At 45.8% G+C, this 22,824-nt stretch overlaps 1 protein-coding gene, 1 long non-coding RNA gene and 1 pseudogene across 4 annotated transcripts in view; 1 reads left to right on the top strand and 2 right to left on the bottom strand.

The window, feature by feature from the left end:
- Positions 1–3,346: 3,346 nt before the first annotated feature.
- On the bottom strand, positions 3,347–4,250 carry LOC307210747 (pseudouridine-5'-phosphatase pseudogene; annotated as a pseudogene). Its single transcript has one exon. The product of its transcript is annotated as a pseudouridine-5'-phosphatase pseudogene (transcript).
- A 1,495-nt stretch (positions 4,251–5,745) lies between these two features.
- Positions 5,746–22,824, top strand: part of ESPL1 (extra spindle pole bodies like 1, separase) — a 42,759-nt gene continuing 25,680 nt past the window's right edge. Inside the window, exons 1-11 of one of the 2 annotated variants that reach the window (XM_079966620.1) lie at positions 5,746–5,751; positions 7,685–7,773; positions 8,338–9,453; positions 10,288–10,392; positions 12,228–12,348; positions 14,142–14,278; positions 15,543–15,730; positions 18,952–19,194; positions 20,600–20,744; positions 21,544–21,706; positions 22,348–22,490. In XM_079966620.1, the coding sequence (XP_079822746.1) occupies positions 7,693–7,773; positions 8,338–9,453; positions 10,288–10,392; positions 12,228–12,348; positions 14,142–14,278; positions 15,543–15,730; positions 18,952–19,194; positions 20,600–20,744; positions 21,544–21,706; positions 22,348–22,490 (2,442 nt within the window). In that variant the 5' untranslated portion in view covers positions 5,746–5,751; positions 7,685–7,692. Of the gene's footprint in view, positions 5,768–7,684; positions 7,774–8,337; positions 9,454–10,287; positions 10,393–12,227; positions 12,349–14,141; positions 14,279–15,542; positions 15,731–18,951; positions 19,195–20,599; positions 20,745–21,543; positions 21,707–22,347; positions 22,491–22,824 lie in introns of both variants that reach the window. The other variant, XM_079966621.1, reaches the window with a different exon arrangement.
- On the bottom strand, positions 16,276–19,123 carry LOC307210786. The gene is made up of 2 exons (XR_013836110.1): positions 19,034–19,123; positions 16,276–16,494 (listed from the first exon to the last, which is right to left on the bottom strand). It is a non-coding gene; the product is annotated as an uncharacterized lncRNA (long non-coding RNA).

Here is a 22,824-nt window from a genome sequence, read left to right as displayed (position 1 = left end):
TTGCTTCAGGATGAGAACAGAAATCGTGCTCCGGCGGCAGCAGGAGGCCCCATTAGCTAAAGTGGTGCTTCAGGTTAAGAACAGTTTCAGGTTCAGAACAGACCTCTGGAACAAATTACAGTAAGTACTTAACCCGAGGTACCACTGTAATTTGAAGGACATTCAACACATTCAAATCTCATGACCTCTCCACAAAGAATCCTGGGAATTGTAGTTTGGGGGCACTGGAAGTTGCACTTCTGTGGGGGGAAACTACAGTTGCAAGAATTCCCATGGGGTAGGTCTTGTGCGCTGAGTGTGTTTTAGATGTATGGTGTCAATCTTCCCTTGTAGATATTCCAACACAGAAAAGTGCCTTATTACTTAGATGACTGATTCATTTAGCTCAGTATTGTCCACAATGACTGATGGTGGCACTTCAGACAAGGGGTCTTTCCCCAGCCCTACCTAGAGATGTGCAGGATGCGGGTGGCGCTGTGGGTTAAACCACAGAGCCTAGGACTTGCCAGTCAGAAGGTCAGCGGATTGAATCCCTGCGACGGGGTGAGCTCCCGTTGCTCGGTCCCAGCTCCTGCCAACCTAGCAGTTTGAAAGCATGTCACAGTGCAAGTAGATAAATAGGTACCGCTCCGGCGGGAAGGTAAACAGCGTTTCTGTGTGCTGCTCTGGTTCGCCAGAAGCGGCTTAGTCCTGCTGCCACATGACCCGGAAGCTGTCTGCAGACAAACGCCGGCTCCCTCATAAAGCAAGATGAATGCCACAACCCCAGAGTTGGTCACGACTGGACCTAATGGTCAGGGGTCCCTTTACCTTTACCTTTACCTAGAGATGCTGGGAATCGAAACTGGGTATTGTGTTCACAGTACCCAAGGACAACCTCATGACTTTAACACTTGAGACAGAATGCCCCACAAGTGCCTCCCCCTCTCTTCCTGGGAGTAAAAATAATCATTTCCTGTCCTTTTGTACCACCCCAAGTCAGTGTGGCCTGTGGCAGCTGTCTCAATCTGCCTAATAGGGCTGGTCGTCTTTCCACATAAGGTATAGAAGTCTCTATGTAATAATAAAAAAAACAACACTCGTAAATGCCACCATTCCTGTGAAAGAATTACAGGCACGTGGTAATTCTACTTCTAGCCTGCAAAGTGTGTGCTGTAAAAGGTGTATCTAAAGGTAAGTTTGCAGTACTTCTGCGAGTTGCCTTTTTTGGCACTGGTGGGAGAAATGCCAAAAATAATGGTTATTGGCAGAGATGTTATATACCAGGTAAAAGGATGAGTAGGGACAAGTTTGTGGATAGAGAAAGGGTTTTCTGTGGGACCTGTTCTTCATCCAATGAGCTGTTTTATCTCGCTGCAGAATCCCTGTAATATCGAACCACCCAGTAGCTACCGCCATGTCCTGGTGCAGTATTTTTTACTTTTCTAACAAAAAGGGCCATCTAATCTACCCCCATAATTTAGCCCGGACCCTGAAATCCAGCTCTGAGTGCTTTCTGGCAGTTCCCTCGCTGTGAGAAGAGAAGTTAAAGGGAACCAGGCAGAGGGCCTTCTCGGTAGTGGCACCCGCCCTGTGGAACACCCTCCCATCAGATGTTAAGGAGATAAAGAACGACACAACTTTTAGAAGACATCAGAAGGCAGCTCTGTATCGGGAAGGTTTTAGTGTTTGATGTTTTATTATGTTTTTATGTGTGCTGGAAGCTGCCCTGAGTGGCTGGGGAAACCCAGCTAGATGGGTGGGGTATAAATAATAAAATTATTATTATTAGATTAAGATCATGCTGCAGGAGGAAGGGTTCAGTTTAAATTTATAAATTTCTAGTTACATTCCGAGTAGTCCTTCATAAACATAAAGATGTAAACTGGAGGCGGAGATGTCTAAACAGCGTACTGCTTATAAATTACTTTGAAAAACCTGTGCTTCTGTAAACACAAACAAGGCCAAGTCTTCAGGTTTATAACGTATAGAGTTAGTTGGGCAACAATCCTTGAGACAAATGAGACTTTTGTGGCAGAATAACGTTTTCTACTTTGTGCCATCTCCCTTTCAATCCAGAAGGCAGAGTTTTATATGTTTGGAGCGGCTGGGAGTTGAGACTAGAGCACTGGGTGACCCAAGTTCAAATCCCCAATTCATGCAAAGAGCTAGCTGACTGTGGCCCAGTCCACCATCTCAGCCTAACCTATCTCTAGAGAATGGGAGAATCACATATGCTCACTTGAGCTAACAAAGGTGTGAGACAAATGCAATAAGAAAATGAGTAAATAAAACCAGAAGGCAGATCATTGCAAAATGTGGAAAGATAAACAAGGCAACACGGTGGGCGAGCTTTGAAAAATGTTTGCATTCACACCCAAGGATTCCCCTGCCCCATTTCCACCCCTGTCTGGTATTCCCCAAGTGGCTCTACAATTCAGGGTCAAATCTCTTTGGAGGGGCTTAAAGTTTACTGCATGTAATGCATTAAAAGAAAATGTGATGAAAATGATGTACAGATGGTATATTACCCCTGTTAAATTAGCAAAAATGTATAAAACTAGTAACAAATGTTGGAAATGTAAAGAAAAAGAGGGAACATTTTATCATATGTGGTGGGATTGTAAAAAGGTGAAATACTTCTGGGAGAGGATATATAATGAGTTGAAAAAAATGTTGAAATATACATTTATTAAGAAACCAGAAGCATTTCTATTGGGCATTGTTGGAAGTGATATAAATAGAAAGGATTGTAAGCTTTTTCTATATGCAGTAACAGCAGCTAGAATACCATTGGTCCAAAAATGGAAACAAGAAGAATTTCCGATGACTGAAGTATGGAGGATGAAGTTAATGGACTATGCAGAATTAGACAAATTAACAGGAAGGATCCGAAACCAGCGAGACCAGAAATTTACCGATGACTGGAGTAAATTTACGAGCTATTTGAAAAGTATTTGTGATGACCAGACGACGTTTGTAGGTTTGCAAGAAGTTCTGTGAGGAGTATTATTGGAAGTATTGTAAAAATGGAAAAGGGGTGATGGTATGTTAAGAGATGTAAAGACAATATAAAGTTAAGAAATGCATAAGAAGTGGTTAAAACGGAAGATCATCAGAGGTGCTGATGGAAGTCCAATAAGATTGTATTTGTTATAAATTGTGTGGTATGTTTTATAATTTATATGTTAAAACTAATAAAAATGTATTATTATTTTTTAAAAAAATCTCTTTGGAGGGCGGGGGCTACTGCCAAAAATGGGACTTTCAGAAGTCAAACTGCTAAGAGGGGCATAGCATGCACGGCCCATTTTTTCTCTCTAGCATTCACGGATTTCAATAAATGAGCTGGCAGAAATGGAGAATATAACTTATAATAGGGCTGATGAGCCTTTTAATAATAAAAAATAAGGAGTTTGCTATTTTCTCCAATATGGCAAGATTAACACAGTCAACATGAAACTGTATCCCTCATTGAAATTTTGGCAAGCCGAACATTTCTGGCTTGAAGTCACTCATGGAGGGAAGGACCAGGGTTGCTTCCTTGGTTAACTCTTTTGCCAGGTTTTCATCTGGAACCATGACCACTTGCATGCCGGCACTTACACCTGACTTGACCCCATTGGGCGCATCTTCAAACACGAGGCACTTTTCTGGAGGGGCCGGAGGGTCAAATTTCTTTGCGCAGACCAGAAAAATATCAGGCGCTGGCTTGCCAGCCTTCACTTCCGGGTGATCTCCCAGGACAATATGGTGAAATAATTGAAATATGGCCTGGTGGTGGACTGTTTTCATGTCAAATGACTCTTTAATGGAGCTACTGGCCACAGCCATGGGTACCTTGTGCTGATGCAAATGGCGGATGAGTTTTTCTGTGCCTGGCAAAAACACAGATTTGGGGAACAATTCTTTCTTCTTCTTCTTACTTTCTTCCAGGATTTGGTCTGGGCTTATGGGGAGGTCCAGGGCTTTTTGAATCATCACCACCGCTTCCGCTTCCCTTCTGCCCATGATGGAAGATTTCACCTCCCAAGTGAACTGTTTCCCGTAGCGTCCGCAGACATCATTCATCACTTCGGTGTAAAGGGTTTCGGTATTCAGAAGGGTGCCGTCCAAGTCGAAAATGACGTGAGTGACGGGCTGGAGAGGTTTGGAGCTGGTGGCCATCAGGTCGACCTCCGACCAGTTGCAGCTCAACAACCGTCGAGCAAAACCGCTGGGTAGGTAAGCCGGGGGCGCGCGCGCGCTGCCGTTGCCCCGACAGCTTCTATGATTTCACCCTCGCTCTGCAAACTGCACCCACAATTCTATGTCGTGCAACAACAACAGCAACAGCACCTTTGGCTCTGACTGTCGCAACTTCCCATCTGAAAGCTGATTCCCCACTTAGGGAACCGACGGCGTCCACCCGTGGGCTGCTTGCAGCAATCGCGGCCAAAGAAACTGGCGGTGGCACAATAGAAAGGGAGCCCGCGGTGCAAAAGAGCGACGGCTCTCGATCTCTTGATCACCGCGACCCTGTGCGTGCAGGTCTCCCTGCAGGGGCTGGAGAGCCTATGGGCATCCAGGCTACTGGACTCCCAACTGCTATGCAAACTGGGGCTGATGGGAATTGGTAGTCCAACATTGTCCAGAAGGCGAGAGGTTCTCCAAGCCCAACCCCACGGACTTCATTCCGTTCATTCTGCGCAGGGCAACATTGGGGGTGATTTGTTCCTGCACTGCCGATTGACTTTGGTCTTCCCCCTTTACTGCGACACTTGCTTGGGAGTAAGGCGCCTTGAAATCAGCGCGGCTTACTCCTGCGTAAATAATGGCAAATGCTCAGGATGCATAAGCGAGAGGTGGCCGGTTCACCAGAAGAGCACGTCCAGTCCTTTTTCCCCTGTAAAAAAAAAAAAAAGTCTCCTCCCCAATGGGCGTAGCCGGGGGGCAGGTTGGCAGCTGCCCCCCAATCTATCAAAATCAATACAAATCTGAGGTTTTGCCCCCCCAAAACAAAAGCCTGCCCTCCCTAACAAAAATCCTGGCTACGCCCATGTCCTCCCCTCCCAATAAATGCACGCGAAAGTAACAAAAACCTGCAACACCGAGCAAAATAATAATAATAATTTATTATTTGTACCCCGCCCATCTGGCTGGGTTTCCCCAGCCACACTGGGCGGCTTCCAACAAGGATTAAAAATACATCTAAAACCAACCAAGACCCACTTCGCCAGCTTTCTGCAAGAACGGTGAGCCGAGGATCCGATCCCTTTCACGTGCGGAAGGAAATCAGAGAACTGAAGTGTTGGAAGGGACCCCAAGAGTCATCGAGTCCAACCCCCTGAGATGCATAAATCTCAATTAAAGCAGCCGTGACACGATGGCCACCCATCCAACCCCTGCTTTAAAACCTCCACTCTTCCTGTAAGAAAGTTTAGTCGGAATCTCCTCTCGTAAGTTCAAATCCATGGGCAACGGGACTTCGCCGTAGCCCATCATTGGCCGCAGCAAGAACACACGCGATCCTATGCAGAGCGGCAATGGATTTCGGGGGCAGGGCTCGCTTGCAGCAAATATCCCACGAGGCGCTACGCTGTTTCCGCAGCGGGGAAGCGCGGCGCCCGGGAAAGGCGGGGCTTGCAAGGCGGCGACGTTGATTGGCTGCGGGCGCCGATTTGAACGGGGAGCGCGCGGGGCGCGGTTCCGCTTGCGCGCTTCCTCGCTTGTTTGCCTCGCGCGGCTGCCGGTGAGGGAAGCGGCCGCGCCGACTTCGAGGGGAGACTGGGAGTAAGATACTGGGAGTGTGTGTGTGGGGCGGGGGGGGTGCGCGTCTACACGGCGCAATCCGAATCCGAGCCGAGTCCTTTCTAGAATGGCAGAGAATATATAGAATATATAGAATATATATAAAAACCGAACCGGTTTTCTGTCCCGAAAGGTGGCGGAGTCCGAGCCCAGCCTGGGACGAGGGTTGTGGGGTGTTTTTTTGGGAGCCAGTGTGAACGCCCCTCAGGGCGGAATTCGGTTTAGGTCAGTGTTTCCCAACCTTGGGCCTCCAGCTGTTTTTGGACTACAATTCCCATCATCCCTTGTCACTGGTCTTGCTAGTCAGGGATGATGGGAGTTGTAGTTCAAAAACAGCTGGAGGCCCAAGGTTGGGGAACACTGGTTTAGGTACTGTACTGGCGGGCTTGGGAGGAGTTTGGTGGCTTGGAGCGCAGGGGTTGAAAAGGTGCCCTTCAAGGCGTCCTTCCCTGCCCCGAATAGACTATAAATGCCGTTTTGATTCCTTAAGCATATAACACGGCTTCCAATGTAATTGTGAGGTTTAGCCTGTTTTCTTTATTGCTGCTTCCTTAATGGTGTTTTGTAGATTGTTTAATTGGTTGTCAGTTGCTTTATATGAGTTGTGTGTGTTTGTGATGTTCTTTTTTTTTTTAATACATTTTCAAGATATACAATTACACACATCGAGACAAAAACAAAATACACTTATTAATAAACATATTAATTCTAAATAATTTACATAATACATTATATTCTTTCCCCGTTTATACAAAAACACAAACAAAAACACCAACATAGATTTCTCTATATTTGGGCTCTATTTAAGAGCCCTGGACTCCCTTCCACCCTTTTGGTAAGTATCAAATAAATTCCACGGTCACGTATTTTCTTTTTAATCTTAAATATTAGTTTTTCTCTGTAAGTGTTAATCCAAAAACCGCCAGTGCTTTCTACAGTTCGTTGTTTGTGATGTTCTATTATGTTCTGCTATGATGTTGTCATTTATTAATTTATTGCTATTTGTTCTTGTTTATTGTTCGTAAACTGCTTGGAGGTTCATTTGAATGAAAAGTGGCTTAGCAACCCAATCAATTACCTCTTTTAAATGACCGAGCGGCCAGACTCTTCTTATGCTCCATATGTAGCGAGAGGAATTGGCATGCAAGCAAGGGGTGTTTGTCTGAGTAGCAGTCCAGATATAGAAGTCTTTCTTGAGCTCAGTAAGCTCTGGTCTAGTTGGGACTTCCTATTTTATGGTTTTCTATGCCAACACACTGTTGCCCCCAGTAAAAAAGGTAAAGATACCCCTGCCCATACGGGCCAGTCTTGACAGACTCTGGGGTTGTGCGCCCATCTCACTTAAGAGGCCAGGGGCCAGTGCTGTCCGGAGACACTTCCGGGTCACGTGGCCAGCGTGACATCGCTGCTCTGGCAAGCCAGAGCCGCACACGGAAACGCCGTTTACCTTCCCGCTGGTAAGCGGTCCCTATTTATCTACTTGCACCCGGAGGTGCTTTCGAACTGCTAAGTTGGCAGGCGCTGGGACCGAGCAGCGGGAGCGCACCCCGCCGCAGGGATTCGAACCGCCGACCTTTTGATCGGCAAGTCCTAGGCGCTGAGGCTTTAACCCACAGCGCCACCTGCGTCCCCACAACGCCAACTGCATCGTTGCCCCCAGTAGCAGCCCATTTTTTCTGGTGTAAATTATTGCCGTTTAAGCACCAAGATAGGAGATGTGACTCAAAGATTCTTGCATTGCAGGGGGGTTGGACTAGATGAGCCTCAGGGTCCCTTCCAATTCTGTGACACTGTAACGATTTTGTGCTGTAACAAGGTAGGGATGAGGGATATAGGAACAGACTAAACGAGAGAGAGACCTGGCTCAGCTCTGCGTATGGGCTGGTAATTTTATTTGTATTCTTACTTTCTGCAGGATGCGAGATGAAGTTCCTCAAAGACGTGGATTTTGTGGCACGGACCAGCACTTCCCAAGAAACACTGACTTTGTTGTCTGAGTTGAAGGTAATGCTGCTAGATGTGTTGATAAGGAATGGCTTTTGAAAGAGGGTTATATGGCTATTATTCGCCATGGTGGGTAAATGGAATCCCGAGAATTAGACACAGTATATCTGAATATGAATACCAGTTATTGGGGGATAAATAGCTTGTGAGTTTTTTGGAAACCTTTAACTGACCATTACTTAAGTTGACCCGGCAGTTTTTTAGCTGATATGGTTCCTGGTGGTCTAACAGCCTTCCTGTGTTGAACGTAGGGCTGTGCTGGGAAAAGAAATGCCAAATCTCACAATGCCCAAAACGACTCTGGATGCATGCTTTTCTGTTTGTATAAATCAGTGATGGAGAATCTGTGGCCATCCATATGTTGTTGTGGGACTCCAGCTCCCATCATCCCTGACCATGCTGGTTGGGACTAATGGTGGTTGAAGTTCAGAAACATCTGGAGGGGCCATAGAGTTCCCCATTCTTGGTACACATAGTTACATTGCCTCCAGTAGGGGCTTAGTAAACCTTAAAAAATGGTGAGATGCTCTAACCATGATATTAAAAGTCTCCTCTCAATTTCAGGAATGCCTTGAGGGGGAACCCAAAATTGCAGACTGCCCATGCCAAGCCTCCAAACAGGTCACAGCATGTGATAGAATCCTACGAGCTTGCATCCACAGGCTTGGTGAAGGTTTGGACTGTCCTGCTCACTTGGAAAGTCTCCAGGCCCTAGCCGAGGCAGCCTATGGCGGCTACACTGCAGCAAGGCTCCAGTATATTCCCCTCTACTTGGAAAAGTTGCTGTTCCATTTGCTGAGGGGTATGGCTGCTCAGGGCTCCTATGATTCTTCCCTAAGGTTTGCTGATCTCCTCTATGAGGAACTCTTGAAGTACCAGCCTCCCCAGGTGCCTGCTGATGACTATGCGGCTGTTGCCAAAAGCACCTTTGGCGTGCTGTGGAAGAATGCGGACGGCAAGGCTAAACTGGACAAGACTCCGGCAGAGTTCAGGGCCATGCTCTCCGCCCATCTGCAAGCTGTACGCTTCTTGATGCTTCTGGAGAACAATGCCGCCAACCTCTCGCTCCAGGACGCCCCGTACTTCACCTCCAACGTGGCCCGGCATGCCTGCATTGCAGCTGTGATATTTGAGGCCCAGCGGAGTCCGCTGGGAAAGGAAGAGGCCCATTTTCTCAGTGCAGAGTTCTTCCACCAGTTGGTTGCTGCCCTTCTGGAAAAGAGGGGTGTGGATGCGCATTTGACTTTCCAGGACTGTCTCTGCATCTTGGAGCTCACTGTGGTGAGGTGCCGTTACCTCTGCAAAAGTGGCTGCTTCAAAGAGAGCGATGAAGTTCTCCGGCAATTCAGAGGCTACTTGAGAAAGTCCAGCAAGGAGGGCCGTTTCTTTAGTGTGGCTTTAGACGTGCTCTCTGCTGGAGTTGAGCTGAACAAAGTGTTGGTGCGGGCTGAGGGTTCAGTAGAGCCCTTCTTCATCCAAGCTACTCAGGCTCTAAACTCCTCACCAGATGCTCAAGAATCCCTGCTTAGAGTGCTGACTGAAAGCTGCCAATTGCTCATAACCCCTTTCTCTGGACTTGCAAAGAACAGCAAACAGGGCCGCTTTAACCTGCGTGATATTCTGGGGATCTCTGCCTTCATGGAAAGTTACGTCACATTACTCCAGAAGCTGATGAGTTTAGTGAGTAAAGCTTTCCCTGCCTATACTTTCATATAGTCCTGGATGTCTTTGTGAGAGCAATAGTGCATGGCTAAGATGTAAACAATAGGGTTTTATCCTGGATTCGGGGAGGGGAAGGTGCAGACTATGCAGATAATGTGGTTCAACAAACACTTAAGGCTTTCAAAACATGTTTTATTGCATTGGTTTAGCCTAGGGGTAGTCAACCTTTTTATACCTACCGCCCACTAATGCATCTTTCTTGATGGTAAAATTTCCTTACCGCCCACCAGTGCTTGATGGAAGGAGGATTCAGCTTGTGCCGTAGAACCCCCTACCGCCCACCTAGAATCTTGAAACGCCCCACTAGTAGGGACCAGGTTGACAACCCCTGGTTTAACCTGTGTGGGCAAGATGAGGTGGGAGGGGGTAGGTAGGATAAATACCTTTGCTCTGCTATTGTGAGATCTAGAAAGTTGATTTTCAAAGTACAGCCTTTTATATAGTTGGTGTGTGTGAGAGAGAAGAGGGGGCACAATCAGATTTTTAGAATGCAAATGTTAGCGTTACATCTCAGAAATATGTTTTCCAAGTTCTCATCTATTGCATTTTACATTGAAGTGTGAAAAGACTTTGTAAACTCTTTCAATGGTGGTAGGTAGATTAATAAATTGTATTTTTCCTGTCTCAAATTAAAATAGGCCAGCTCCTCTGCTGTCACTAGAGTGCTACTGTTTTTGTTTTAATGGGATTTTTAGGAGGGCTTTCAACACATTAAAGGTTTTGCGAGTAATCTCATACAGGTTTGACCTGGAATTGTTCCAAATACTTTCTGTCGTCTTTGTCTTCTATAAGGTTCTGCCGGAGAACACGAGACAGCAGCAAACTCTGAAGAAGCAACTGTACCACTACTTCCAGATATACACAACTTTGGTATCGGATACTCTACAGACTCTGCAGGTAAGTCTGTCTTGAATGGACAAAAACATTCAGTTTGTGGAAGTAAGACTGAGGTTGTCTTCCTTGGGCAGGATAAACAAGTCTTAGTCTCTTTAAGTTGTTTGCTGCCTCAGTTGGGGAGCTTTTGGTCTTCTGTCCAAATGTCTGGTAGCAGGACTGTGAAAGACATTTGCCTGGAGATTTGTTGAATTGCTGCTCCCTGTCAGAGTAGAGTAGGGATGAAGAACCTGTGATCTTCCAAACACTGCTAGACTGGAACGCCCATCATTCCTGAGCATTGACCATGCTGGCTGAGGTCGATGGGAGTTGTAGTCCAACAACATCTGGAGAGCCACAGATTCCCCATCTCTGAAGAAGACCGTTCTGGGCTAAATGGAGCTTTGATCAAACAAGAAAAAGCTCGTTTTTATCACCTACCCGATTCCTATACAGTCATACCTCTCAGCTCCTGAACACCTTGGGAGCCAAACGTTCCAGCTCCCGAATGATCAAAAACCAGACGTGAGTGTTCCGGTTTTTGAACGTTCTTTTAGAAGCGAAACATCCGACAGGGCTTCCACGGTTTCCGATTGGCTGCAGGAGCTTCCACCAGCCAATCAGAAGCCATGCTTTGGAAGTCAAATGAACTTCCGGAATGGATTCTGTTCGACTTCTGAGGTACGACTGTATAGCCAAGATACTGACATGGTTCCTTTCACATCAACAGAATGCCTGTGGTTCATGAATAAGAGATAAGTGTGATTTCTTTTTAGCTGTGAACGTGGAAGCTGACCTCTGAAGGGCAGAAACATTCTTCTACCAAGAATGCATACATCAAAGTGAGCATATCTTGCTAAAAAAGCAAAAGGATGTGATGGCTATGTTATGCCTTGAATGAGGAACTTTTGATTCTGTAAAGATCTGCAAATCAAAATATAATTGACAGGCACATTGAAAGATGATTGGAAATTGCTAGCTTATCATAATCATGCAAACAAATATGTGTACAGTAAGTTCCAAATTGCTTAGATAATGGGTTGATGCACAGGAAGAATAAAGTAGACACAAGTACTTGTGGTTGGGAGACATGCAAAATGAAGGCTGAGGTCTTGGGCCACAAAGTAATTAAGATTAATTTATATGCAAAATACTGTGGTGTGTCAATGGCTGCAGGTAACTATAGAATCACCCTGTACTTAAAAAGAATATTGCATGCTAGGTACTGGAAAGATAATATATTGAAACTGAATTGATTAGCAGTTTGGATTAATACAATTAACAGTGATGAAAATGCAGGAGGAGTTTAAAAAAGCATTGGTTAGTGTGTTATATTAAATGAAAATAAGGAATTTTGGGGACAGAGACCGAATTCATGCTTCTCTGAGAATGTCATACCGTATCAAGACGATGAAGCAGGCAGTGTCCATAAAGTGTTCAGAGAAGCAATAAATTTATTAAGCATATATTAAGTATTTGAATAAATAGTGAAGATAATTATTTTGTAATGTAAATCTTTTAACTGTGTTTTCTTGCAGTCTTTTCTTCACTTTCATACTCTCTTAACCTTTTATGCTTTTCTATGCTCTTTTCTATTCTTGTATCATTATATTTCTATTAATAATACTTTATTTAAAAAAAGGATAAAGGGGGAAGGAGACTGCAGCACACCCACAATTCCTCAATCATACCATATCAGGTGCAACATATTTTTCCTAACTGACCCTAGGTACTTTGACCACTGAACTTGATCGAGGTGATGATCTACTATCTGTTGCAGATGCCCTGTGGTGAACTGTTTTGAGTCTTGAAGTTCCCCCTCCTGTTTTAATTCCTAAAAATTTTGGATTTCCACACAGGGGCCGGAATCTGCAGCACTGCCCGAGTTACTGGTGTATCTTCAGAAGGTTGTCACCTGGATGTTGGATATGCTAGTAGGACTTCCTAAGAAAGAACAGGCTGAGTACCTGGATTTCTCAGGTTGGTTTCCAAGACGAACAGCTGTCTTTCCCCAGCTGTCTGAGTCTGAAGGTGGGGCAGCTGCAGCTGTGTACAGCTCAGTTGGGGGCCATAAGAAGGAAGAATGCACTCTTCATTTTTGGCATCTCAGTCTCTGAGGTGTCCACCTTTCTCTCTTCAATAGGTGTGTGGGTGGGTAGATTGCCTTAATAATAATAATATATTTATACCCCGCCCATCTGGCTGAGTTTCCCCAGCCACTCTGGGTGGCTCCCAATCAAATGTTAAAAACAGTGCATTAAATATTAAAAACTTCCCTGAACAGGGCTGCCTTCAGATGTCTTTTAAAGATAGGATAGCTGCGTATTTCCTTCACATCTGAAGGGAGGGCGTTCCACAGGGTAGGCGCCACTACCGAGAAGGCCCTCTGCCTGGTTCCCTGTAACCTCACTTCTCGCAATGAGGGAACTGCCAGAAGGCCCTCGGCGCTGGATCTCAGTGTCCAGGCTGAACGATGGGGGTGGAGAGGCTCCTTCAGGTATACAGGACTGAGGCCGTTTAGGGCTTTGAATTGTGCTCGGAAACATACTGGGAGCCAATGCAGATCTCTCAGGACCGGTGTTATGTGGTCCCGGCGGCCAGTCCCAGTCACCAGTCTAGCTGCCGCATTCTGGATTAATTGCAGTTTCCTGGTCACCTTCAAAGGTAGCCCCATGTAGAGCGCATTGCAGTAGTCCAAGCGGGAGATAACTAGATGGGATTAGGGATTGGTAACTGAGGGCTCCTGAGTGCTCACTGGAAGGACAGATTGTGAAGCTGAGGCTCCAATACTTTGGCCACCACATGAGAAGAGAAGACTCCCTGGAAAAGACCCTGATGTTGGGAAAGATGGAGGGCACAAGGAGAAGGGGACGACAGAGGATGAGATGGTTGGATAGTGTTCTCGAAGCTACCAGCATGAGTTTGACCAAACTGCGGAAGGCAGTGGAAGACAGGAGTGCCTGGCATGCTCTGGTCCATGGGGTCACGAAGAGTGGGACACAACTAAACGACTAAACAACAACAAAACTGAGGGCCTCATGTATCCCAAGGGTCCTTTTTCTTGGTTCTGTCTCCTGAGGCACAAACAAGGGGCTCCTCAACCCTCGCCAGAGGTGTGAGCAGTAAGAGAGGTTCTGCTATAATTATCTCAGCACCTGAGTTGTGCGCAATCCTGATTAACAGGTAGAAGGTTAATGAGCTGCTGAAGGTGTGTAAGGGGAAAAACCAGTCCAAATCGCTGTTGCTATTGACTCTGAGAAAGAGCTTGTTTAAGAAGAGACCTTCACCTGCGTCTTGATTTTGTGCAGAGTTTTGTCTATATTGGTCCTTCTGCCTTTGGCTTAATTGAAAATATTGTGCTAGTTAAAATTTGATCAGCAACCCGAAATCATGATGGTAAACAACTATGGCTTCTTTAAGCTCATTACCTTTTCAGAACAAAGTTTGAATGGGCAGGTTTTGGACTAAGGGGAAGAGCTGTAGCTCAAGGGTAAAGCATTCCAGTCTCCATCCCTGGCATCTCTAGGTAGGGCTGGGAGAGACTCTAATCTGAAAATCCTAGAGAGCTGTTGCCAGTCAGTGTAAACAATACTGAGCTAGATGTTATAAGGAGCTTCCTAGTGGAAGTATCCTGGGCCTTACAGGATCAGTTGGGTCAATTGGATTTCTCCTTCGGGAGATGAACCAGTAATCAGTTTTGTAGTTTTCTGGCACAAGTAGGCTTTAATACCCATTGAAGGTGGCTTTTAAGATCGGTTTTCTTCTTCTAACAGCATACTGTATATCGCGGCTGGCATATAACTTCTACTGTCATAAGATGTATGCGGAGTCTAACTCTTTCGTGGAGCTTTTCTGCAGACGGTTGGCGAAGGAGGAGATTGTCAGTTGTTCAGATTTGCCTACAGAAAAGGTAACGAAAAGTGTTGCTTGTAGTGCGCTAAGCTGGCATGGAGGAGGCACACGGGCGAAATTCCGTGAACTACATGCATCTGCAGGTTGCTGTTTTCCCTAAGCTCTGGATAGACTCATTTTGTTTGAAGAAGTACTGAGTTCAATTTAGCATAGTGTGATGGGAATAATAATGAACTTGGCCCTGGGTTCACATCCCCAGGATTGAGGGATGGAGGTTCTCGGACAAATCACTCTTAAAGTTTAACTCTGTGTTTAATTACTTTGAAAAGCTAGGTCATCTGAGCTCAAAGGAGCTTACTTATATAATGTGTAGGATTGTTGCTTTGACTTAACTCAGGGGTAGCCAACATGATGGCATCCTCCAAACTTTGTGTAGTGCAATTCCCATCATTCCAGGCTGTGCTCGCTGGGGCTGATGGGAGTTGGAGTCCAATGGTATATGGAGGGCATCATATTCTCCAACCTGTTCATAGGTGCTAGGATTAAAATGGTACTCAGAGGCCTGCAACTAATGATTTGGCTGGCTGACTCAAAACCAGTATGTTTCATTGCAGCCCTCCTACTTGCCTCCTCTGTTTTTCAGCTCTTTTCTGTGGGCCGTGTGATGTTCCAACCCTTCTGTCTTGGGCCTACTGTTGTCTTACACCTCTGCCTGCACCTTCTGTAGGCTTTTGCTCCTCCCTGTCTCTCCCCCACCCTCCCAAGTCACATCTTGGATTTTATAGCAACGGCATCCAGAGGTTTGAGAGCAGACAATCTGTGACATCAGGGCAGTTCAAGCAATCACTGCAGGAGACTTCATCACCACGTATAACCCATGAATAAAGCCAGGAGCTTTTGACAGAAGAGCCAAATAGAAGTGCAGTAACCTTTAATGAGTTACCAGGATTTTTTGGCAACTGGATGGGCGGAAAAAGGCATGACACCTGGGGAGTTGGTCAGTTAGAAGACATTATCAAGCTAGTTGGCATAGTTGGACAGTTTTAAGGCATAGGCTGTAGTTGAGCAGTTCTTGCTGTAGCTTAGTGTTTCCCAAACTTGGGTATCCAGCTGTTTTTGGACTACAACTCCCATCATCCCTAGCAAGACCAGTGGTCAGGGGTGATAGGAATTGTAGTCCGAAAACAGCTGGAGACCCAAGTTTGGGAAACACTGCTCCAGCTATTGAGAACCTGAACTAGAAAGGCTTTACTTCTTTCTCTTCAGGAAGGAAGACGAGTCTCCACTGCATGCCACTTGAATGCTTTTCTTTCTCTTCACAGCTACACAATTGCTTTAAGCTTCAAGTGGAGAATTACAGGAAACTGGGCTTGTTAGAGGAGGCTCTCCAGGCTGTGGTACTCTGGCTGGCTGTTCAGGGCAGCAGGATAACAGAACAGATGGCAGAGCCAATCTCCGCCTGGGTCAAAGTCAAAATTGATGCCAGCAAATCTGATGACCTGAGACTGAAGTAAGAATGGAACCGAGAGATTGGGTATTACTCTTAAAATGGGGGATTGAGGTTTGCCCTGTCAGAACTTGAAACTTGCAGTTTGGGGGGAAACTTTTGTATTTGTCTTGCTGCATATGTGTAGCTTTTAGGAAATTTGCATCCTGTCCTTCCACTGTTGAAACAGTGCTCAAGTTGACTTACATAGGTAAAAGTAAAGGGACCCCTGACCATTAGGTCTAGTCGTGACCAACTCTGGGGTTGCGGCGCTCATCTTGCTTTATTGGCTGAGGGATCCGGCATACCGTCATGTGGCCAGCATGACTAAGCCGCTTCTGGCGAACCAGAGCAGCGCACAGAAACGCCGTTTACCTTCCCACCAGAGTGGTACCTATTTATCTACTTGCACTTGACGTGCTTTCGAACTGCTAGGTCGGCAGGAGCAGGGACCGAGCAATGGGAGCTCACCCCGTCGCGGGGATTCGAACCGCCGACCTTCTGGTCAGCATAGGCTCTATGGTTTAATCCACAGCGCCACCCGCGGTCCGTTGACTTACATACATCAGTTTAAAACCTGATTTCTGTTTTATTCATGCTTCTGAAGATAAACACAGCAGACAAAACTACTAAAAGAGGAATACAATTCCTGCTCTTTGTGGCATGGATCTTCCCCGCCACCCCTCACATGCATAAAGATGTTCCAGCTTATATCTCCTTTGCCGGGAAAAGGGACACTGCTGGTTCTGAAGGAACTGGAGAATTTTACCTCATGTCACATCCTAGCACTAAAGAAAGAACATAGGAAATGAGGCTGGTATACTCCTTGACACTTAGGTCCTCCCTTAAGCAACAGTCAAGACTATTAAGCAATACAATCTGCGTATATTAAATGTATATAATCATCTAAGCACATCGTGCTTGCCAAAACAGCTATGACAGGGATGTAAGGTAAAGGTAAAGGTACCCCTGCCCGTACGGGCCAGTCTTGACAGACTCTGGGTTTGTGCGCCCATCTCACTTAAGAGGCCAGGGGCCAGCGCTGTCCGGAGACACTTCCGGGTCACGTGGCCAGCGTGACATCGCTGCTCTGGCAAGCCAGAGCCGCACACGGAAACGCCGTTTACCTTCCCGCTGGTAAGCGGTCCCTATTTATCTACTTGCACCCGGAGGTGCTTTCGAACTGCTAGGTTGGCAGGCGCTGGGACCGAGCAGCGGGAGCACACCCCGCCGCAGGGATTCGAACCGCCGACCTTTCGATCGGCAAGCCCTAGGCGCTGAGGCTTTAACCCACAGCGCCACCTGCGTCCCTAAATGACAGGGCTGTACTTGAAGGCAATTGCAGTCCAAAATAGACCCAGAAAAACAATGGCTCATGCAATTTCTTTTTTTGGGGGGAGGTCATAATTTTTAACTGATTTTTATACAGTTTTAAAATTTCAATTCAGCTTCCCTACAGTATTCCCGTAGCATTTTGACTTCCCATCCTTCCTTCTGTGATGTTTCAAATCCTTTTATCTACTGCCTTGAATATCATATTTCTCTAAAATATATCATTTCCTATAATAGAAATTCCTATAATCTCTGCTGTAGGACAAACAAAAGAATGCTTTGTTACTGACATCAGATAAAGTGGGAATGCTCAGTCTGCTGTTTTCTGACCTTTGTGGGGTTTCCATAAATTGTTCCACAGGGTATTTAACAGAATCCACCAAACCTGTCATGCTGTTCATGGAAACCTCCAAACATAAGGACTCCTGTTGGTAGCAGAAGGAACGTCACTGCCGCAGAGTTCCACGCAAAACTTCATGTGGGTGGCAGCAGCAGAATCCAACATGTATAGGCCTAACCTGTGCAGTAATTGCCACTCAAAACTGGTGCAAAATGTTGGGCCCATATATGGGGTCCCAACACTGGGTTCTCGCGCATCATGATGTGTGGTGTGACAGATGTAGTCACAATCCCACTTAATATTGCATGCAGACCACATATTTGGAGGTGCTTGTAAATAGGGTTTTCATTTCAATACAGACAAGTTAACCAACTTCCCAACTTTGATAGCATCTTGAGGCTGGTCTTTTATGTACAGCTTTGCCACCAGCTAAAATCAATTGGGTAAGTTCATAGGGAACAGGTCCCCAATTAGTGACTGATGCTGGATGATGCTGGGACAAACAACAGGATGCCCAATACTGTTTCTTTGCTGCTTGTGAGATCCCAGTTGTGTCCAGGGCCAACCCAATACATTTTGATGTGTGAAAGACAACGTGGTATCGCCCTATTCCATGCACAGAGCCAGACTGTCATGGCAATAGGCATAAACACTGGTGTTTACCACACACCAAATAAAAGTGACTAGGGAGGAATCTAAATCGGTTCATTTTTGTACTATTTGCTCTAAACTTTTGATACACTGTACATCAATACAACAGAGACAGAACATTTACTCTCAATGTTCCAGGGAAGTTTGAGGAGTGAAATATTTTAGAAGATTAGGATAAAGTGATTTCTCCATGCTTTGGGGATTGTGATGAAAAAAGATGCACCACACAAATTAATGTAGGCTATTATTTTCCCTTTTCTGCCCCTCTTAACGATTCTAAATTTTCTTCCCACCCCCTTTTGTATCAATATGTTCAATGTTTTATTTTGTCTTTATTTTAAAAATTAAAGTTTCTTTAAAATAACAAAGAGCTTCATTCTGGCAGCAGTACACCTACTCTGAAAAGTTTTAATGGCAGACAACATAGGGCCTATACCACTGCAGCAGCATCGTTTGAGCTGCTCTCCAAGGGACCTTGGACCTGTGGCCAACAGACTGGCTCTAGCAACTCCACACCTGCCGAATGCAGAGGGAGAACACACAATTTACATAGGATGGATAAAATTCATTTTCTATGTGGTTTGGTTGCTTACTGCTAAATGCTTAATGCTAATATGCTGAAATAAACAGATTAATTAATGTACTTCTGTGATGGGGAGAACCCACTGGTGATGGGGCAGCCTGAGGGCAACAGGCTAGCTTAGGAAATGTGGGGCAGACCTCTGGGCACAAACACCTCAGCACCATTTCTGCTGCCTGAGGCAGCCAGATCACTCTGCCTGACGGTGCAGCTGGCCCTGGAGACGTCTGGCAAGATGCGAATAAAAGGCACCCTGTGTTATTGTAACCGTGTAATCTGGAGTTGCCCTACTTTGGGTCTGTTGTAATTTTTCTTCTTGTTTTGCCTACATGTTCATCACAGGACTCTAAAGGAGGGCCTGGAGGGGTACAGCTTGGATACGGAGGTCCTCATGAAAGTATTGTTGGAGGAACTGAAGGCTTACAAGACTGTGCGGGTAGACACTGGCCAGGAGCGCTTCAACGTGATCTGCGATTTGCTGGACATATGTTCAGAAGGCAGCGGCTGGGTTCACGAGCGGGCTGTGATTCTGGTGGAACTGGCACAGGTTCTGTGTTACCATGACTACAGTGAACAGACAGAATGGTGAGTGGCCAGTATTCTCTGGAGCTTCTATTGTGATCGGTGATCGGGGTCCTAGCTGAGGTGTGTGCCCCTTGGAGAAGAAAGTGGCGATGGATAAGATTCTTCTGCGTGGCAAATTCGACCTTAGAAATGGAAGGAGGAGCTTGTTCCTTGTATTGTGGCTATTGGTGCTGCCCGGGCCCTGCCACCTGCTTCCTATAAACTCTTATTTTCCTTTTCTCTGTCCAATTTCTCATCCTTCCTCTAAGGAGCAGCTAATCTCTAATCCTCCATCCCCACCCTTTGCTGAAAAGTGCTAGAGTTCCACCACAACTCGAAGAAAGAACTTTGAAGTCAAGATGTGCAAATTAAGAAACCTTATGCCAGAGAGGCATCTATGTTCTAAGGATATAATTTACTTTTTTGCAGCACAGTATCAGGGCATTCTGCTCTGGCCTTTGCTAAGGCTTCCCTCCATCCTTTTAATATTGCTGACTTGTTTTTGCTTTTGTTTTGCAAAGGGAAAAGAGTAGCTTCTCATGAATGTGCCCAACCTAGGAGACCTTGTGTTTATAATTCTCCATGTTCTTCATTCTACTGTTCACAAGTCATAAATACAAGCATGTCACATAACAAATGATGCAGAGTCCAACCCCCTGCTTCTCAATTTCCTTTCTCAGCAGCAGTTCTCTGCCCTCTGATCCCATAGCTACAATTCAACACGCACACCTCACCACTCTCATGGGTCTGAGCAGGGATGGGGAAACCTGTGATTCCCCTCCCCACAACATTACTCGACTTCAGCCCCCATCAGCCCCAACTATTGTCCAGGCTGGCTGGGGCTGATGGGAATTGGAGTCTAACAGTATCTGGAAGCCACAGGTTCCTCCACCCTACTGGGTGTCAATTAGACACCAGGTTAAGTTCAAGGAGCTGTTTCTTTTGTATGAAACCTTCTACAGCTTGGAACCAAAATACCAGAAATATTGTCTCACCCCTTATATACCCAATTGATCGCTGCTCTTTGCAGGTGAGGGCCTCCGGCAGGTACCAACTTATTATGAGGCCCATTCCATACACTGTGGAAATCAGAACTTTAGTGTTGTGGCACCTGCCCTTTGGAATTCCTTTCCCTTGAATATCAGACAGGCACCATCTCTGATGTTTTTTTAGCGCACTCTGAAGCCCTTCTTCCTTCAGCAAGCCTTTTAAGTTGAATTCTTTCCCAGTCTGCACATGTACTGAAATTGTTTTTAAGAAAGTTTAGCCCTTGTAGCTTGCTGCCCCAGGCCCCTTTGGGAGGAAGAGTGGGATGTAAATTTAATAATTTGTGTGCTAAGATGCCCCAGAATTTGTCCAGAAGAGCCTCCATGGTTGATGATTGGGAGACACCATTGGCTAAACTCTGTCGTCTCCTCCTCTGTAGCTCTGCCCTGGACTCTGTTCATGAAGCCCTGTGGCTGTTGGATTCTGTGCCAAAGACTCCCCAGAATGAGGAGCAGCTCCAGGACGATAAGGCCCAAGCCTTACTCTGGCTTTACATCTGCACAATTGAGGACAAAATGCACGAGGTATGTGGCAGTAAGCAAAGCAGCACAGAGCTCTTCCGACTAAATTCAGAGCTGCTTATATTTCGTGTTTTAGAAGTTAAATGCTACAGTCTGTATAAAATCATGCAGATTATTTCTACTAACCTTGCTGCAGAAGTATATATGCTGTTTACCTTATTTCCAAGCACTGAAACCTCATCTCTGACAACTAGAAACCTTAAAAAGCCCACCCCTCTCGCTTCTTAGATCTCATCAGGCATTTCCCCATTGTTTACTTTATTTAATCAAAATGTCTAGACACCTCCCCCATCTTCTTAAAATCTCAGATGAGGCGCAAGGAAAACAAAATTGTATTTGATTTTGCATTCTTTCTGCTGTCGTGTTGCTGCATACAATCCTAGTTAAAGTGTATTTGACTGTGTAGCAAGCAAAACATCCATAATGCACCAATGCTTAAGTGGAGATGTTGGGAATTGAACATATTTCGGCTTAGGAACTCCCTGCCTTTTTTGCTGTAAGCTTTTCAGCATCTCCAGGGTATCGTGCATTGCAATTGTAATGTATAGTAGGATAGGACTTTTACAGTGGCATGGAGGTGGTTTTAAACTGAAGTAACCTTTTGTGAAGAATTGTGATGCATCGTGTGATGTGTCAATTATTGTGATGCATCGTGAGGTTTGGGCTCAGTGAAACCACTGTAGTGGCATTGTTATGCCCTGAGCTGCTCCACAAGGGATGAAGATTTTATGCCGCTGGGGACAGACAGTATGTCCTCTCACTTCCATACCAAGCTTTATCCATGTTGCTTTTTCAAATGCAGAGCATCAGGCAAGAGCAGAGGACCAGAAGTGCCCATGCCAGGGGCCAGAAAGGCATACAAGATCTTGAAGGCTTTGAGACCAATGATCTTAACTATGAGAACAAATCGCAGGATGACAAGTTCCTGTATCTTGGCATTGCATTTAACCTGTCTGTGGATTCTGGTAAGGAACTTGGTTGGGCAGGGAGGGGTGGGGCGAGACACACGTACATTTGAAGCAGGTATAGGGAACTTTCATCCTGCCGGGCTGCTAAATTTGGCCCACAACGCCATTTTGGGCAAACCATGCCCACCTGCCAGTCACCTGATGTCATATGATGTTGGGTGCGAAGATCTGATACAAGCATTAGGTGCGAAGATCTGTGAACTTAAGTGCTGCCATGTGATGTGATTGACAGGTGGGTGCAATTCTGTAAGCGGTATTGCCTGATCATGCTAGTGAATTTATCAGCTGATAATCAGGTAGAAAATGGAGAAAATAAGATTGTGGGTGTTCTTTAACCAAGCTTGCCTTGCTAGTTTGTTGATTTCCAACTGGATTATAAAAGGTACCATAGATATTTCTGACCCATCAAAAAGCAACCTTAAATTTTCATTGCTCAGAAAGGGACATGTGAAATGTGACCCTTGCTTATTAACCCCAGCGGTGTAGCAGCTCTAGGTGGGCAGAGGAGATGCCTTGATTTGAGATTTGCTTGAGTTTCTAGTTACTGCACAAAGAACTGTGTTTTGACTCTCCCCATGAGGTGGTGATTGGCTCTGCAGTCTCTTAACCCCACCCAACACACAAACTCTCTTTTTCAGTGCAATCAAAGTGTTTGGACGATGCCCTTGCCTTGTGGAAGCAGCTCCTCTCCTGCAAGGGCAAGGTCCCAGCTGTACGTAACGTTGAGCAGACAGCAGCATCCTTACACATCATGGCAGCTTTGTACAGAATGATGGGAAAGGTAATGAGCCCAAGCGCTTTGCTTGGGCAAGAAGTCTACTGTATATAACTGGGGTTTTGTTCTCTTTAAGCTTCCTGAAAGACCCTCTCCCTCTCCCCCCCCCCCACTTCACTGCTCTCATGCAAGCGCTGTATTGTTGCTCTTTTAGGCTGATTGTGAAAAGCCTTGGGGCAGCAGCATGATGGCTGCACCTGAGAACAGCACCTCCCACCCCCTGTAGGAGTCCCATTATGCTCCTCCTCCCTCCCTGCCCCTGCCAGTCTGAGGTGCCTTGCTTTCTGATTCGAGAACTGGGAGCAGAGACAGCACGAGAAACTAAGAGTGGCTCACAAGC

This window comes from Podarcis cretensis (genome assembly GCF_951804945.1).
Source record: "Podarcis cretensis genome assembly, chromosome: 2".
Lineage (NCBI taxonomy): Eukaryota > Metazoa > Chordata > Lepidosauria > Squamata > Lacertidae > Podarcis > Podarcis cretensis.
Note: the sequence above shows the minus strand (reverse complement) of the source record. Positions and strands in the feature narration are given on the sequence as shown.